Raw genomic sequence first — 19,639 nt, 5'->3', positions numbered from 1 at the left:
AGCAGTTATAAACACAAGCACTGCTCACTGCTGCTCATCTCACTCTAACTGGACCTGACGTGATGTTTGCTGTCATGGTAACGTAAAGTGGTTCTCCACGCATGCGCATCATTTTGGAGCTGATTACTTCTTATAATTTTCCTTCAGATTGTTCAGTAGAGTAAGCATAAACACCTCAGTCTTAATCTATAAATCGAATGTGTTCAATCAGATTGGCAAACATCTCTGAATGTAAACACAGCCAATGTGACAATCATTCAAGATTTTTGTTTAGTAGAATTTTATTGTGTATTTAGGAGTGACAGTAGATGATGAACTATCAATTTGGAGATGGATCTTTTAGTGATTTCAGTGGATTGCACTGTCCAGTCTACTTTGCAATTAGGCAAAAAAAACCTAATAATTAGACCAATCATTTCAAAATCAACATATGTATCATGTTGAAACTAAGAATTGAACATTTCCTGTGTTTCAAACAAAAAAAATAGCACATGAAATGTATGTAATATGTGTAATATGTATGAAATTAACATATAAATACATTGTAATAATTTAAAAATCAGTTTAAAAATAATGTAATAGAGCTTATGTAATTCCTACTGACATTTTTCATCTATAACCCTTTTGTTCATTTCAGATCAGTGGGTATGCATTATATCAAAAAGCTCTTTGTTTATTTTTTAGATTATGATGTAGATGTAGATGATTATTCATGCAGATGTCCAGGTAGTTCAAAGAGTTCAGAAACTTTTTCATGCCACTGTACATACAGCAAACACAGGTTCAGTGCTTGACTTGTATCTTATAATATTTGTGGTAATAAATGTGTTCATTTTTCAAAAACCCCAAATGTCCAGTAATCTGGATATAGAATATTCTATGTATCCCAGTAAACAAAAAGAATTCATAATAAGTCTTAGGTTATTTAGTACACACACACACACACAAAAACATGTTTCAGAAAACATATAGCTTGTTTTTAGAGTGTCTAGTCTCAGAACCGAGGAGGCTTCAACTAATCAACAATGCATTGCACCACAGCAACTATAGGCTAAAAAAAACTACTGGTAGGCATAACATACATAGCTGCATGATATTTTATGGGTCAGTGTGGTTCAATGAAATGTTTTCCATTTACACCATGGCCAGTGGAGATTCCAGCCAACAGCTGTTTTCCGGATATTATGTTCATGTTTATATTAGTGGCATCAGTTGTTTTGTATCTCGAAGAAGACAGGGACAGGGACACAGTCAACAAACAGTGATCAACAAATGGTTGGTTTCTAGGAACACTGACCAATGGTCAGACCCAGAGACCAGTTCTTTGGAAACTGAAGCCAGTTTTCATCTCACACAGCAAATGTGTTTTGTACTGTTTCATGCCAACATACAGCAACTTTTTAGACCACATCCTGTTGTCACAACTTGCCCATAACCAGTTCAGCACAGTAAGTACAAAGCAAAAGTTTAGCAATACCATCACCGTATGATCAAACACTTATTTTTCATTAAATATATACACAATAAGTTTCAATCTTCTAGTATTTTAAAATTACTCTGTAAAACTTTTTCTAACTAGGCTGAAGACGGATGCAACAGTTTGCAGGAGAAAAAAACAAAACAGTAAACTAATACATTATAATACACCTTACATAAGCTGGTGTCCGAGCTTAAGTTTAGTTACCCTGATATCTCAAGATCTAAGCACTGTCTGGACTGTACTGTCAAAAGTGTCATAAATAAAAAGGCATAACAAAAAATAGAAGTAAACCAATACTCGCTTCAGGAGCTATTGTCCAGTTTCTTGTGTTTTTCAGCTTAGTGCATATCAAATATCTTCTAGGAACTCTCTGAACTTCACTGTAAAAAAAAAAAAAGAAAAGAAATAAAAAACCTTTAACTTACCTGAAATTGACTGGACTTTTTTTTTAGTCAGTTTCTCACATATTTTTTTTTTTAATATCACATTATGACACACATATTGCGGCCTTATTACTGTATTGTTCTTTGATCAGAAAAGCTCAGGTTAGAAAGTTCTAAATAGTTTACTTCGTATGCCATAAGCTTTATTCACATCATAATATCAACTCTCTTGTTGATAGACGCTGTACAATATCACAACAATATACTGTAATGACATGATGAGTTTCACTCTGCACTTGACACTGTAAATACTGCTGTTACTCTTAGTTATAATCATTGTGTTGTAAACTTCCTCAAACCACCACAATTCTTGCTCCCATGTCAATTAAACAATCTTCTTATATGCTACGCTAACGTATCTGTGTTTTTTTTATTTTTGTACAATTTATTTATTTTTATCTATCTATCTATCTATCTATCTATCTATCTATCTATCTATCTATCTATCTATCTATCTATCTATAGACCTGTATTAGTATATGATTATGAAAATCAGAGAGAAATTGGATTATTAACCCTTAGAAACCTAATACTTAAGGGTATTTACTGTAGAATTTTGAGTCGATTACAATTACAATTACAATTATAAAGTATTTACATGTTACAGTCACACAAGCCATATGCTGTTATTTTCAGGAGATACTGGGATACTGAGATATACCATTGTTTGACATGTAAATGCTAAGAGGAATTTGGTATACTTATAATTTTGGGCCATTCTGATGAAAAGTGTACCCAGCACCTGCTAAATCTGTATGTTTATTATTATTATTATAGAGATCTTGAAAACAAGTTTCACCTCAGAAACCTTTTCAGAAATTGTGAGTCTGGAGTGTCTTTTAGCTGAAAGTGCAGTAATTTTGATGGTGATTCATTCTGTTGGTTATTATGAGTAAAAATAAATAATGAGCATAAGACGGCCATGTTTTGTTTACTGATTTTCTGTCCTCTTGGATTCATGATTGGTGCTAAAACTCTGACACACAGCAAGACAGTTTTTATTTTTAATTACAAATTGAGTTGCATCTTTAATATCAGAAATTTTTGATAGTCAAAATGAATTGAAAGCCTTTTGTTTATAATATGAAGATTAAAAGCAGATATGTGATATAACAGTAGAGAGTGGGGTTTGGGTGATTTTGGAGCTGGGCTGTTGGCTGATGGACGGTAAGAGGTGGATGAAATCACTCTGGATGGTGGAACAGAGTCTGATGATGATCTGATTTGTGAATCATGTCGCTGATTTAACCCTTTGTTGGAATATGAAGGCCAAACTCCAGAGCAATAATATCAGGATTTTAGGTGATTTTCTGAGCTGAATTACTCACTGATGCTTATGTGTCCCATTTAAAGAGACACCTTTGTGGTAATATGTGTGTGTTTGTGTTATTCTGTGTGTGATGTTCTTTGATGGGGGTCTCCTACATGAGTTCAGTGTTATGTCACTTCTGTAAAGTAAGGATAGCTCGATCAGTTTGTACCAAAGTCTCTGTAGTTACTGAATAATAAGTCATGAAACAGACCAGGAATGTTAAGGGGTTAATAGACAGCACTGCTCACAGTGGAATCAGGGCCTGATATTATAGGTATTAACAAAGAATCTAGCCGATATAATCATGCTTTCCCTTTCTGTGTAGTAGTATTGCTGATTCTATTTACAAATGCCTCTTTAAATATTGTATTGTATAGTGGTGGACAGTAACGAAGTAAATGTAATTCTTTACGGTACTTAAGTAGGTTTTGTGTATCTGTACTTGTAACTGAAGTATTTCCGATTTGGGCAACTTTTTACTTTCACTCCATTACATTTCAAAGTCAAATATCTCACTTTTTACTCCTGTACATTTTGAGAAATCTGTCGTTCCTTTTGGTTTCTGTGTGTATAAAAACATAACATGTCAAAATGAGAAAAATGTGATGCAAGAACATCAATCAGGGCACAGTGCACACTTTGTTATATGCATGTTTGACCTGTTGGTCATACTGACCTAGTGCAACTTTGTGTCAATAGACCACAATATAGGAATATGTACACATATGCAGTCGTGACTGACGCGTCTTTTTTTCTGAATTTATACAAACATTATTTCTTTTTTTTGTACATTTGTTTTTGCTAGTTTATGTTTATGAACAGAGACCTACAGATCAATACAGTGAAGGAAATTCATTTGTGAATCTGTGTTTAAAGCAGGTTTTTATTAAACTTGTTTGCAAAAAATTATTTCAGAGCCACTCGGTTCTACCGATTGGGAATTGCTTGCCTCCAGTGTTGTGAACTTATGATAATTTTAATAGACATCAGCATCATTAATTAATGACATTCTATTAAAATATTGGTTTACCTAGAGAGACACTGGAGGATTTATACCTAAAATGAGTCTTGTTATAAAAATGATAATAGGACATTAGAGGCATAATTGATATTTCAGTACATTTACTTTTGATACTTCAGTACATTTGAAGGCAAATACTTTTATACTTTTACTCAAGTGGAGGTCCAAAGGGAGGAACTTTTACTTTTACTGGAGTAATATTTTACCTTGGGTATCTCTACTTTAACTCAAGTACATGATTTTTTGTCCACCACTGCTATTGTAGCACTAAATATTGCACTGTAGTATTGAGGTTGGCTGAACATGGTTTACTGTGTTGTCCTCAAACCATTTTGTGTACAGGTATACATAACTCATGTTTTGGCCAGCCTGAGGGCACAATACAAAAGAACAAAGAAAATAAACAAGGCATCAGAGTGACGGCAAACTTGGGACAGGGGTGTTGATTTCAGAGAGAGAGAGAGAGTGTGTGTGTGTGAGAGAGAGAGAGAGAGAGAGAGAGAGAGAGGGAGAGAGAGAGAGTGAGTGAGAGAGAGAGAATGAAAGACTGTCACCTTCACTTTTGATCTGCAATACATCCAGCTGCTTTTCCAATCTCTTCGATGTGGTCGGAGGAACTTGTATAGCAGGTAGGCTCCACACACCATTCCTCTGTCCTTTCTGATGAACTGTGAGAACATTTCATAGACCATAGAGCCCTGTGAGAACCTTTGATAGACCACAGAACCCTGTAAGAACCTTTGATAGACAACAAAGCCCTGTAAGAACCTTTGATAGACCACAGAGCCTTGTGAGAACCTTTGGTGGACCACAGAACCCTGTCTTTGCTTTTGCTGCCCTTCAGTTAGGAACTACATGAAACCATGGTCCATCTCACAGGTCTTTTTAATTACTTCAGTTCAATTATTTCAACATTTTAAAATTAATTGTCATATTTATAATTGCTGTTTTCTGTTATTCTACAGTAGGTCAACTGTATTATAGAATAATACTGTATTGAACCTAAAAATTAATTTACATCTGTAATAACTATTCGTTACACAATAATAAGTTGTTCCATTTAATAGTTCAGGTTTTGGGCAAAATAAAGGTGCTAAATAATAAATAATCTCTAAATATTTACTTAGACTTGACTTTCTGAAAGGTTTTCAGCCTTAAGATTTGATCGCCACTTTTCAAAGATGAGGCTTTCTGTTCTTTTTTATTATGACTTTATTCTCCATATTGTACATATTTTTCATCATTTTAGAATTACTTACAGCTCAATTTATCATCCTGGACATTTGCAGCATTTTGGCACATTTTGCAGATTAAAACAGTTTTTATATTTGAAGATGGTGAAGTTGTAGAGTAGCAGCATCATAATATATTAATTTTATACATCTACAACAAATGTTGTAGACGTATAACAATTTGTTGTACAACAAATTCTGAATGACACTTCAGTTTAGCATCTTCATATCATTTGTTGTCATCCTTAATTACACAACTACATCAGCATTTCAAGCACTTAATTGAAAATGATTTTAAAGTTTCTACTTCCAGATATTTATATATTTATTTATTTAGAGTTAAAACCTAAAGCCACACCAATCCTTTGTAGCTAAGACTGATGAACCCTGACCTGGTATGTACAGGCATATATCGCTGTTGTCGGAGCAAATGAAACTAGTATCTCCAGTTTTGTGGATTGTCCATTTTTGATATAATTTGAAAATTCATGTTGCCCTTTATATTGCGTGTAAATTTCATGAAGCATAGACCAAAACAAATGGCCAAAAATGACTTGGAAAAAAGTCTGGTACATTAAAAGTAGGTAAAGTAGGTTTTTTCCTTCTCCTGTAAAATTACCATTTTGGAGATACAAGGTTTTGTTCTAACAGCAGCAATGTGTAAAACGTAAATGCAATTTTTGGTACATTAATATGTATTTAATCAATGTTAAGATTACTCACTGAGAACTTGTTCCTTGGTGCCACAGTGTATTCTATTTTATAATTAAAATGTTTTAAATACTTAGACTTGCAGGAATGCAAATGTTAAGAATACAAATTTATATAAGAACTAATGTGTGAAATACTTGATACATTTCAGAATGTATTACTAACAAGTTACATAATAGTTCATAATACATACCAACATTCTGCTTCAGCAAATTATTGCTGTCCAAAGAAAACCACATATCTCCATTTTTGTCGATTTTTAGTTTTCTACATCATTTCAACACACCAGCTGTCCTTTACATTGTGTAAACATGTTATGATCAATGGACCCATAAAAATGCTCTAAAATCACTTGGAATAAAATCTCTTTATAATGACTTACATTGAAATATAAGCATGATTTTGTCTTCTTCTGTAAATGTATTATTTTGGAGATACTTTTTCCTTTGGACAGTGACACAATTCGTGTATGCTTTATAGAAAAGAGATGATAAGTAAAGGACACAGTAAACACTCCAATTCCTTAAGGAGAGATTTGGAAATGGTTCAGCTCACGCTGATATCATATGTTTGCAGCTTTTTTTTAATAAACACCTGCTGTCCAGATATTTGTACCTCACTGTATATAATAAAATATATATATAATTTCAAAATGTTCTGTGTTCTAGACTGAGAGCGTTTGACTGTGAAAATGACACGCTCCTGCCTACAGTTGCTCATAGACCTTCTGACTGAGTGGCAGATTCACAGAACCCGCCTGGTGACCAAAGATGGCCATTGCAACATTGAATATGCCAACGTGAGGTACAGCAGCTTGTTGGCCTACATGCTAGATATATGGACAACGTTAGTGGAGATCCCCTGGAGTTTTGTCATGTTCCTCTTCACGGCCTCCTTCCTTATCACTTGGTTTGTGTTTGGCCTACTCTGGTACTGGATTGCCCGTGATCATGGTGACCTGTCGTGGCAAAACCCACCAGATTTCCTAAATGCATGTGTGGTTAATGTCACTGGTCTTACTGCTGCCTTCCTCTACTCCTTGGAGACACAGACATTTATAGCCTATGGTTGGCGAGCCATCACTACTCTTTGCCCAGGTGCCATAACTGTCTATGTTATCCAGGTTATCCTTGGTACAATCATTACCTGCTTTTGGGGTGGGGTGGTCACAGCAAAGATCTCCTTGCCCAGAAGAAGAGCCAAAGCCATTGTGTTTAGTGAGATGGCTGTCATCTGCTGTAGACATGATACTCTCTGTCTGAAGATACGAGTGGCCAACATACGCAAATCGCTGATGATTGGAACTCAAATTTATGGCAAGCTGATCAAGACGACGGTCACACCTGAAGGGGAAACCATTATCATGGACCAGGTCAACATTGATTTCAGAGTGGAAACTGGGAAAGACAACCTGTTCTTCATCTCTCCATTGACCCTGTACCATGTGATAGACAGAAAAAGTCCCTTCTTTGAGATGGCAGCGGACAATCTACACCAGCAGGACTTTGAGCTTGTGGTGTTTCTGGACAGTGTTGCCACATACACTAGCTTATCTTGCCAGGTTAGGACTTCCTACGTTCCTAAAGAGATCATGTGGGGTTACCAGTTCCTCCCCATCATCACTCGCAGTAAAGAGGGCAAGTATCGTGTGGATTTCTCCAACTTTGCCAGAGTTGTGCCCATATCAACTGCACACTGTGCCTACTGCTTCCACAGTGAGAGAGAACAGCATCATCACCCCATACATGGCACTGTCAATGAGGGTTTTGAGATGATTGAAACCAGTGAGTTTTAGGGGCCGGGAATGTTTCAGCACAGGGGCCAATATAGGTACCTTAAATTACCAATGTTTAACTAATAGTAAGTAAACAAGTAACAACTGCATTCATTAATATTGTATGTGAAAAGGAAAACACGGCTTCTTTTGGCCTGTTTCTTATTAAATTTGTACACAATGCAAAGAATAACTGGAACTGGAAAAATTTAATTTCTTAAAAAAAAAAATTGAGACACAAAGATTTGGTCCCACTTTATATTAAATGTCTAATTAGTAATAACAATGTACCTACTAATGATTTAGTCACTGTTACAGCTATATTGCAGAAGTACACCTTATGTAATTATACATGTGTATCAACTTTGGTTTTGCTGCTTAAGTGTATCTTAATAGTTGTAACAGCCCATTCTCTATCATGTAATTGCACAAAAGTAATAACACAAATGTAATTAAATTTGCATTCAGATTGAAACAATATTTTTTAGAAGTTTTTTTTTTCCCCAGCAGTAAAAGGAGTTGTGTAATGACTTATATTAAGAGAGTACTTACATTGCACCTGCCAACTTTCCTACCATTTGGCCAGGATTTATGTTGCTAGTGCTGTGACACTGTAACCAATTTTAGCTTTAAACCATTCTATAATGTGAGAGAACAGTAGACGTCCACTTACCTTAACATGCTTTTATGATATTAATTAAATGTGTTGAATTAACCCCCAAAAGCAATGTCTATATCACCACTGCATTATTACACAGTACCTACATAACAGCTACACAGGAACTGTCCACTTAATTGAACTTGTAAGTTTAACACTACACTACAGGAAAGTTCCTGTGTACAAGATACACTTGTGTAATTACATGAGGTAAAACTGAAGTTGATACATGTGTAATTACACAGACTGTACTTCTGTAATCCAACTGTTATATTGACTAAATGATTAGTAATTACAATGTTGTTGCATAAGGTATTCATTTGTAACCATACAGATTTTCCTTGGCATTGATAATATACAAATCACAATTGCATTAAAAAGGTAAAATAAATGAACTCAAACACTTAAGTATTAACATTGAAAGTAAATGATAATTATGTATTTCACTGTAAAATGTGGCTCATCAGATCTACTTAAAAAATACTTCATGTAGTAACAAGCATTTGAACTAGTTTTATTCAACTCAAAAAGTTACTTTGATTGAAAGAATCGTCCATTCCAAGCATTTATTTAGGTTGAATAATAGGTCTAATTTAATTGCTTGTTACCACATGACGTAATTTTTTAAAGTAGATCTGACGAGACACTTTTTACAGTGTAAATATATGATTGCAGCATAGAAACATATACTTACATAACATACTGTGGTGTCCATCAGAGGTCAACACTACAATATCATCGATACTTTTTGGAACCCTCATATTTTTAATCTGAAAATGTTCATTCCAGAAAATAAAGTACTTTTTGATGCAGTGTGTTTTCACATGTTAACTAGGCTTGATTTACTACAAGTCTTGTGAGTTTCTAGCACAAGGCAAATCTTCAGCTCCAGTATTTGTGTTTGATTTTTTTTTTGTTTGTTTGTTTGTTTTATGCAAGGAGCCAATGGATCACACTAGTTTTTTGGAGTAGCATTTCTATGCTGAGCTATGGGTGCCTGTTTCATTTCTACTACATAACTGAAAATGTATTAATGAACTGCTCTTAAATTATAGTAAATTATTAAAATAATAATAAATAAAGTGTATTTCTGATTAATATTGATCTGTGTCTGTGTACTTTTTTTCTACAATTATTAAGTTGATGCAATTTGTGAACTGAGTTTTGGTGCACTGTAAAAAGTGGCTCATCAGACCCATGTTCACTTCATGTGGTAACAAGAAAATTAACTAGTTTTATTCAACCTAAATAAATATTTTGAATGAATGATTCTTTTAATCAGAGTCATTATTGAGTTTAATAAAATGAGTTCAATTGCTTGTTACCACAAAAAATATTTTTTCACTTTGTTTGCTGATGATAAACATACATTGACTTTTTTTGTGAACCCATAAATATGCCAGTGAAATAAACCATCTATGTGTAAGAATTTTTTTTAAGAAAGACTCAGTAAAACTGTGTCAACCAATCAAAGTATTGCAACATTTCTATGGGAATTTAGAGAGTTGCTCAGTGTGAATAAAAGTTAGAGTAATCTGAACAGTAAACAAAACACAGAAGAAGAATATAGGAATTTTGGAGGACAGGGAAAACAAAGGGCACCAATAAAGAACTCTTTATATTCTTATTTCTTTTTGCATTTATCATGAGATGGGCTTATAGGAGTGTATATCTGGTTCAGCGACCACAGGCAATTTCAGCCATATATTTACAACTTCCACCACTTGTATGTAAATATGCATGATTGATGCCCTTAAATGCCGCATAAGGCCAGACACACCACTCCATTTGTCCGGTGTAATGCATAAAGTGGAATCATAAAAAAGCAAGAAGCAAGCCAAGGAAAACAAAATGAAAATCTAAAGAATGTTGTGGCTTTCGGTAAGTATGCAGTTATAAAACATTTGCATAATGTCTTTTTAGTTGATATTGTAATTCTTAGTATTATGACAGATTATTAAATTTAATACCAACAATACTAATAGTACTTATTGTAGTGTATTTTTTATCATAAGAGTACCCTATGCTTGCTTTTTATTGTTAAAATATTAATAACCTGAAGGTTAGTGTGACCTATTCTGTACTTTACTTCAGGATTAATAACTACATACAAGACATAATAAATGTATGTATGTATGTATGTATCTACTGTATCTATCTAACAGTGCATATGGTTCATTCAGTTATATTGCATAATGCATAAGATTCTCTTGTGATTGTGTTTTTACTGAACAAAAAAATAAGAATTATCTACAATTACTAATAACTTAGAATAATGTTTTTTTTAAGTGCTACTTTAATCAATAAAATGTAATAAATTGTTAGACAGCTCATGGAAAAAAAAAAAACTCATGGTGGGTGTTTGAGCAATACATATTAAAATAACCACTATAGGCCAAAGGTATGACCGAAACTGGCACAAAAAGCTTAGCACATGTGGTCCTATGGGTTCTCTTAGGGCCTGCCATTATCTATAGGTACTGACTATCTTTAAGCACTCTGGTTTTGAACCCACACGATAGTAAAAAGACGTAATAAATGAAACAAAAGCACGAAAAGTATATATGGCAACATTCACGGTTTGCATTAACATATATCTTGGGTGATGCAGTGATGCATACAATCACATTTGTGGTGCAATTGCTAAAGTTCCCCAGAGCATCGTAACAGCAGACATGAAATTAGAGTCATGGCTTCTATCCATTTGAGAAAGTTAATAAATAGTCACGGGAAGTGCTTTCAAGACTCTAGAATATATCTATTGGGTGGATGGATGGATGGATGAATGGATGGATGGATGGATGGATGCATGGATGCATGGATGTATAGATGGATGAATGGATTTTTTGGGTTTTGAATATTCCTCAAGTTACTATTTATGTACTTCCAGTCATATTCATGTGTGGTTATGGGGGTCACTTTCAAGACCCATATATATAAAAAACTGCCCACTAGAGGTCAGGTCATTTATGACATACCTGCTAATAACATGGCCTGCATTTATTTGCTCCATTCAGTTTCTGAAATGGTAAATATGTATAGAAATGTTTCATGTGTATGTACATGATGGGCACTAATAGCAGATGCAACAATTGATAAGAGGAACTTGGTCTTACTTTTGCCTTCATGCTGCCAGTCATGCTGTCTGAATTTGGCAAATTCTGGCCCTAGCAACCTCTTATATCCACATGCTGTAGATGTTTTTGCTTTTCCTGCCCCAATACAAGCAACTCATTTGAATCGAATCAGAGGTGTTAACCCCTTAAATGGCCAGGGCCCAAAATGGCTAGGGCCCAAACATTTCTATTACCTAACATCACCTCAGCCAGTTTTCATTGAATTCCCTGTAGTTATTGAATAATAAGCCTTGGTATAATAATAATCCTGGGTCAGTCTCCTCAGTGGTATCTCCTTTAGCCATTTCTGATGCACATGAGAAAGAAATCTGTGCAGCAGCTAAGGTAAGTTTGTAAAAAGGTAAGTTAGTGCCTCTTTGAAGAGTGGACAAATTAAATACAGACAGACTTGATTTTTTTTCCTTAAGATGCCAAACTTATTACATGGTAAGGCTTGTTTTCCAGTAACTACAGGGAGTTGGATGCAAACTGACTGATCTAATCTTAATCTAGGTTATAGAATGTGTAATAAAATGTTGGGACCATAAGTGGTCCCTGGCCATTTAAGGGGTTAGTGTAAAGAATATGCAAGAATGTGCAGGGCACACAATCATTACTTGAATTATGATAGAATGAATAAAATTGTGATTTTTTGATGTCATGTTGGTGCACTGTATGGCTTACAACAAGATTTCACTGTTGAACCCGTAGAACTGTAATAATTCACACCAGGAATCTGACTGAGTCGTCTGGCTAAGCAGTAGTGAAGAATATTTACATAAAAAGCCAGTTCATGTCTCAGTCATGCAAAGCCATATGAATTCTTGGTACTGTAACCTGCATGTGGGCTGGTTTGTTTGTTTTTTTACTGAAACTGTGGGTCATGGTGGTATTGGTCACAATCTTGTCACAAGCCCAGTTCTAATCTGATATTTTATGTATATACAGTGCTGTGAAAAAGTCAGAGACCAGATTTTTTTTTAATTTCCTGTCAGAACAGAGATTAAGTACAAATTCTTTAATTTTTCAAATTCATTATATTTTCAAATGTATTTTTCACCATCTGGAAAAAGCAGAAAACACACAAATCTCAATAACTAACTAATACAATATACATTTTTCAGTATTTACTGTATCACCCTATACTCTACCTTTTCTTCTCCTCAAAAGTTTTGCTTTCAGTTTTTTCAAGAAAATCAACCATTTTTCCACACTTAGAAATTGGTTGTATTTTTTGCTTCTCATAATCCAATTAATTCCAAACACATTCAATGATTTTTAGGTTTAGACCCTGGGGTGGCCACTCAATTATTCTGAGAACATGAGTAGCTTCATCAACAGCTTGTTGACACCTTCACAGCCTTCCAGGCTCATAACATTGTGTTGTCTTCTCACAGTGGAAGGAGTCATAGAAATTCCCGTGGATGTTTTTTGAGATCTGAAGCAAGACTGGAGCTTATTCAAAGATAGAAATGCTGTTTTTCTGGTGGTGACCGTTTTGCTGGTCTACAAAGGCTTGCATGCTTGTTCATTTGGAGTCCTATTTTCAAAAAGTCTAGTTGTGGAACTTTATGTTCTTTTGACTTTCTTCTGCTTATGCAAGTGAATTATCTTACATCTAATACCCTCAGAAAAAGTATCTTGTAAATTAATAACTGTACTTAATGGCCATTTTAAATGGAAGCTAAATAAATGAATAGATTAATAATTGTTTCTGGGAAACTTGTAGCATGAAATCAAACTGATGGTAGTCTGTGTGTGGAAAGCCTGGAGGATAATTCCAAGCCTGGAGGATAATTCCAAGCCTGGAGGATAATTCCAAGGTGGACGTCTATTTTTCTTACAGTGTTAGTATGAGTTTGGGTTTATTGATGGGATCATGAGACACTGGAGGATGGGTCATAACAACTATCCCATAATACATTATTCTGATAGACTGGTTTACCAATAGAGACCAATTGATATCTCAGTGTACTGCGTGAGACCCTTTAGTTTTGACAGCAGATAATGCAATTTCAAACTTCATTGTATTTCCCAAAGTATTCACTCACCCATCCAAATCATTGAATTCAGGTGTTCCAATCACTTCCATGGCCACAGATGTATAAAACCAAGCACCTAGGCCTGCAGACTGCTTCTACAAACATTACTGAAAGAATGGGTCGCTCTTAGGACCTCAGTGAATAGTGAATAGTGGCACCATGATAGGATGCCACCTGTGCAACAAGTCCAGTCGTGAAATTTCCTCACTACTAAATATTCCACAGTCAACTGTCAGTGGTATTATAACAAAGTGAGCGTGATTGGAAATGACAGCAGCTCAGCCATGAAGTGGTAGGCCACATAAAATCATAGAGCGAGGTCAGCGGATGCTGAGTGACATAGTGCCAACTTTCTGCAGAGAGAGGCTTTGGCATTTACTGGCCGACTTCCAAGAATAAGTAGGTATGTTCTGGTAGATACAACGGTGTTTGTGTGCTGTTTATCCTACGCTAAAGTCACTAGCTTGTCCTAAATCAAGTTGTGTAAATCCATCCTCTTTTCCTATAGTACAAAGAACAACTCATTATGTGTACAGGTAAACATCATGCACAACAGGTCCTGCCTTACTAGTAGGAGGGGACCACAGAAAACCAAAGAGTGGAACACAAAGTGTCAGAGACTCTTTTTGATGCAAGGTGGGAACTACAAAAAAGAAGGCTGTTCAAAGAATAATCACCATGAATTGCACAACTTGTGCTCGCAAACCCTAAAACGGTTAGACACACAGTGCACAGTAGATCTTTTACATACTTTTCAAGTTCTTGGAGAGAGGAAATAAGAGACGTTCTATAGAAGGTAAGCTCTGCATTTGATATGCTACTGTCATTTTATTGTTTTTGCTCTAAATACTCTGTTCAATTGAATCTTTTGAGAGAGCAGTGATACGAGCTGTAAATGAGGACACCAAAAAAATGTCCATTCATCCTGCCCTACTATTCTGGTGGACTGATTTCAGAGACGGCTACTGGTTACCCTATCTTATCTGTCTTTTCAATTAATTTCATTTTTCAATTGAAATATAATCGTATACCTCAATGGAGGGGACGTCTGCTACTTTTTAAAAAGTCTTACACAAAATTGAATTGTTGAAATGAAAGTCATTCAAAGTGGTTTAATGGGAAATGGTGCACTGTAGAGAAACCATTGTAGACAATGTAATACTACCTGAAATGACCATTGAAGCTATGCATGTTTTTATATCACTGTTGTTGGAAGAAAACCTTGTATATCCAAAATGGTAACTTTATATGAGAAAAAACCTACTTTCCTTTTAATGTAAGCCAATGGAACTAGATGTCTTTCTAAGTCATTTTTGGTCATCATGAAATTTACATATAATGTAAAGGGTAACAGGTATTTTCAAATTATGTCAAAAACCTAAAAACAAACGACAACAGCAATATATACTCTTGATAATGGTTTGTTATATCTTTAAACACTTGTATGTACACTTATACCCAGTATAAGTTTTAGAAAATATGTGTTTTAGGCCAAAAATTTAACTCAAACGATCATAAAACAGTGTCTTACTAAACAGGGAATGTATTCATGGTGAGTTCTTTTCAAAACTTTCTATCAGTAGCTTTTAGAGAAAGTCCAAAAACTCATGCACATGTCAAATTCAATGTTTATATTTAAATTTCTCTATCTTTGCGATAATGCATCACAGAAATACGGTTCAAACATTTCATGAACCTGTAGAGTCGCCCATTCTATCACATCATATTGAGAGGTTATGAGGCTATGAAGAGGGGTTGAGATACATGCTATTTGCCTTTTACCATGTGTAATTGGTTGATTCATTTTTCTGTCTACAATTTGTGTGAAACTGACCAATGGACAGTCAGGAAATCACTAAGGACTGACCCATCATGTCAAAAAAACATTCATTATTCATTCAGAATAAAGAGTTTACAGCCACTGAAAAAAACACACTGGCTTTAGAAAAAAGTGATGAAGTGATGGTAAGAAACATATGGGGATCATGTTACACATTAATCATTAAAGGAGAAATTAAGATGATATGCAAAAAGTCGAGAAAATGACCTTAGTACCCAGAAGTGGGTAAACACTTGAGTAAAACATGTGAACATCTGGAGTCATATAACAGAAATATCTTAACTCTGAAATATTATCTGCTGAGTAACCATGGCAACTTCAGTTGGGACTGAATTGAGAAAGGAATCTATTACAGAACGACAAGTGTAAGGTTCATAATTTTCTCCAGATAAAAACACAGTATTATAGAAACTATTAAAAAGATTAAGTGACCCTTATTATTCCCATAACGGGGAAATTTCACCACCGCATTTAACCCATCCGTGAAGTGAAACACCACATACACTCTAGTGAGCACACACACACACACACTAGTGGCCAGTGAGCAGCCAAATCTGCAGCGCCCGGGGAACAGTTGGGGGGTTAGGTGTCTTGCTCAAGGACACCTCAGTCATGTGCTGTCGGCTCTGGAGATCGAACCAGTGACCTTCCGGTCATGAGGCTGGTTCCGTAACTTCCAGCCCATGACTGCCCCAAAAACGTCCAACAAATATAGTAACATCCTAACTATCCAAATTTCCTAAATACTGCCCCAACTAAACTTTAAGACTTCTATTATAACTGTCCATTTCTATCATTATTAGGCAACTGCAATAGGCAGCAGAGTTCACTATTAGCATAATGACATTACATTTATTTATATTGCAAAACTATTGTGAGATGTTTCTCTCATTTTAGCTTTGGTTAGACCTCTTTTACATTGGTAACAGTAGCTGTAACTTACATTTTTAACTTGAATCTGATGATGTTAATATTTGATCTGTGCATGTATTGTCAGTTGCTAGGTAATAGGCATAATAGTTGATTGGCAACCTCGAACAAGAAGGTTATGATTTCCTAACTGGAGCTAGGATGCTGTAATAATAAGACCAAATTCCAAATGAATATAAGATTTGATTCTGTAATGTGAATTTGATCTTAAGGCAAAAACATAGGAGGTTTCCATATTGTGGAGGTACAACAGCAGTTTTAAGGTCCAGTTGCGTACCTTAAATAGGCTTTTCCCAGTGGAAATCTACATATTTGTACATGTTTTATAACCAAATTTAAAACCAAAATCTGTTTTAAAACAGAACAATAAAATAAAAGTCCTGGAGACAAGATGTGGTGTGTGGAATCAATACAACTTAGAAAATATAATTTTAATAGATTAAAATACAGTTATGTTCCATGACTAAAGGTACAGTTATGTACCCTTGAGGGTTCCACCCCAGTGACAAGATGGGCACTGCCCCAGTGACAGTTTAGTATCTTTATTTCTGAGAGTGTATTGAGTAAAAGCTTTTAACCTGTAGAGAATCGCTTCAACATGTGTCTGTATTCTATCCCCAGATTGAACATACCCATCTTGACAATGACACCCACTTTATCACAACGGTTTAGAGACTACTTGGAGGAGCGGCGTATTCACAGGAACCGTCTGGTCACCAAAGATGGCCATTGCAACATTGAGTTTGGCAATGTGAGGTACAGCAATCACTTTGCCTACCTGCTGGACTTATGGACCACCATCTTGGAATTCCGTTGGAGTGTTGTCCTCTCCTTATTCACAGCCTCCTTCCTTTTCAGCTGGTTCATTTTTGGACTTATCTGGTTTTGGATTGCTCGTGATAATGGAGACTTATGGTGGCAAAACCCTCCAGTTGACCATAATCCTTGTGTAATAAGTGTCGTTGGTTTGACCACTGCCTTCCTTTTCTCTTTCACATCTCAGATGACCATCGGCTACAGCATACGAGTTATCACCCCCGTTTGCCCTGGGGCAATCATCGTCCTCGTTATCCAGACTCTCATTGCGACACTTGTTAAAAGTTTCTGGTGCGGAGTGGTCATTGCCAAAATGGCCTTGCCAAAGAAAAGAGCCAAAACCATCAACTTCAGCAAGATGGCTGTCATCTGCCCCAGAAATGATGCCTTGTGTTTGCAGATACGAGTGGCCAACCTACGCAAATCTTTGCTGGTTGGGAGTCAAATCTATGGCAAGTTGCTCCGGACAACTGTCACACCTGAAGGCGACACCATCATCATGGACCAGATCAGTATTGATTTCATGGTGGATGCTGGGAAGGACAACTTGTTCTTCATCTGCCCCTTGACCCTATATCATGAGATTGACAAGACGAGTCCATTCTTTGAGATGGCAGTGAACACTCTGCAACAGCAGGAATTTGAGTTGGTGGTGTTTCTGGATGGCACTGATGAGTACACCAATTTTTCCTGTCAGGTCAGGACTTCCTATATCCCTGGAGAGATCATGTGGGGCTACGAGTTCCTCCCCATCATCTCCCACAGCAAAGAGGGAACCTACTCTGTGGACTTCTCTGAGTTCAGCAAAGTGATGCCTGTAACAACTCCACACTGTGCTGACTGCTTCAACAATGAGAAAGCCCATTATTATGACCCCAGAGATGGCACTGACAACCCAGTGTTTGAAGCCAGTGAAATTCCAAATCAGGAAGAACAAACCTCTGTAAATTTCCGAACAGTCCGCAAAAAATCATAAATGTTTGTCCCTTGACAAATGGGTCCAACTGTTTTAGTGTCTGGAAAACATTTCATTAAAATTTCCACAAGAAATTGGTTCTGTCAGCTCAGATTTCTGTGCACTAGACTTTTCTGTATTTCTAAACTTCTAAGCTACCTTTTTTGGCAGTAACTGTTCAATACTTTGTAGAATAGTGGAAATCACCACTTTTTTTCAGTTTTTCAGCAGTTAAATAAATTAAGTTAAGTCATTTTATGTGTTTTAATGTATCATATATGCCTTATATTGATATGCAAATTAAAAAACTTTATTTAAAAAACTTATTATTTCAGTCCATTATAAAGGTTATGAAGCACACATCTTGAAAAACAACAATAATGAGCTAAAGATATGTCCAGATATATCTAAGATATCAAGTTGTGTGATATTGTGAAGGACATCATGGTTGTGACGAGCCAAAATGTCATTCATGACAACACTTTTATTCTGATGTTCTAATGCTTGAAAAGACCATATGCACTATTTGCTTTTTAATGATCCATTACATTGAACATTTCACATTTGTACATTTTGCATCGAGTTACTCTACAGGGAACACAAAACAACAGATGCAGATGCAGCCCTGATCTTTCTATTTCATCCCTAAGCAAACAGAATTGACACTGTACACATAGCATATCGGTAATGTAGTATAACCTGTAAACACCCTACAACTAAGCTGGCAGTCTAATAACATAAACAATGATAAAAATAATAATATTTTGTGAATTTGTACCACACCCTTAACTGAGCTTCAGACAGAAGAGGGGATGCCTGAGGAGCTTGAACAGTAGTTCTATCAGAAAGATGAGAAGATGTGCATGAAGGAAGAATTTAATCTCAATAAGATATAACAATTTAATAGATAAAAATGTTTGTAAGTTTAAATTACCATCATCAGCCCAGGTCTCGGAATGTTTAGTCCCTCACAGATCAAGCCGAGTAGGGACAGCAGGGGTGGAGCCTACCCCTGGGGAAGAAGGAGGGAAAATAATTAATCATCAGAATCACCTGAAAGCAGCCAAGCACACGTAAGTTGAGAGAGGTCGATGCTTGTGATTGGTCAGAGTACTAAGTGATGTAGCATCAAAGGCCTTAATTTCTGGGTTGATTTGTCAGGGACACCATCACACAGCAAGAGAGAGCAGAGTGGGAGGAGACGAAGTGGTAGTTGAATGTTTATAGGTTTATAGGGCATAGAATATACACCGAACAGGCATAATTATGACCACCTCCGTGTTTCTACAGTCATTGTCCATTTTATCAA

The 19,639-nt window shown here is 35.8% G+C and overlaps 2 protein-coding genes across 2 annotated transcripts; both read left to right on the top strand.

Annotated features, from left to right (window-relative positions):
• Positions 1 to 4,773: 4,773 nt before the first annotated feature.
• On the top strand, positions 4,774 to 8,786 carry LOC108434138 (ATP-sensitive inward rectifier potassium channel 1-like). Its single transcript, XM_017709073.2, has 2 exons — positions 4,774 to 4,885; positions 6,868 to 8,786. The coding sequence occupies exon 2, from the start codon at positions 6,891 to 6,893 to the stop codon at positions 7,992 to 7,994; it is 1,104 nt and encodes a 367-aa protein (XP_017564562.1). The 5' UTR covers positions 4,774 to 4,885; positions 6,868 to 6,890; the 3' UTR covers positions 7,995 to 8,786.
• A 5,615-nt stretch (positions 8,787 to 14,401) lies between these two features.
• Positions 14,402 to 18,425, top strand: LOC108434137 (ATP-sensitive inward rectifier potassium channel 1-like). The gene is made up of 2 exons (XM_017709072.1): positions 14,402 to 14,585; positions 17,181 to 18,425. The coding sequence occupies exon 2, from the start codon at positions 17,203 to 17,205 to the stop codon at positions 18,349 to 18,351; it is 1,149 nt and encodes a 382-aa protein (XP_017564561.1). The 5' UTR covers positions 14,402 to 14,585; positions 17,181 to 17,202; the 3' UTR covers positions 18,352 to 18,425.
• The last annotated feature ends 1,214 nt before the right edge of the window (positions 18,426 to 19,639 follow it).

The sequence above is a fragment of the Pygocentrus nattereri genome, chromosome 7, assembly GCF_015220715.1.
Source record: "Pygocentrus nattereri isolate fPygNat1 chromosome 7, fPygNat1.pri, whole genome shotgun sequence".
Taxonomy (NCBI): Eukaryota; Metazoa; Chordata; class Actinopteri; order Characiformes; family Serrasalmidae; genus Pygocentrus; species Pygocentrus nattereri.
Note: the sequence above shows the minus strand (reverse complement) of the source record. Positions and strands in the feature narration are given on the sequence as shown.

What these genes read in the sequence shown, in the direction of transcription:
- LOC108434138 (XM_017709073.2), top strand. Translation starts at nt 6,891, where the DNA reads ATGACACGCTCCTGCCTACAGTTGCTCATAGACCTTCTGACTGAGTGG.
- LOC108434137 (XM_017709072.1), top strand. Translation starts at nt 17,203, where the DNA reads ATGACACCCACTTTATCACAACGGTTTAGAGACTACTTGGAGGAGCGG.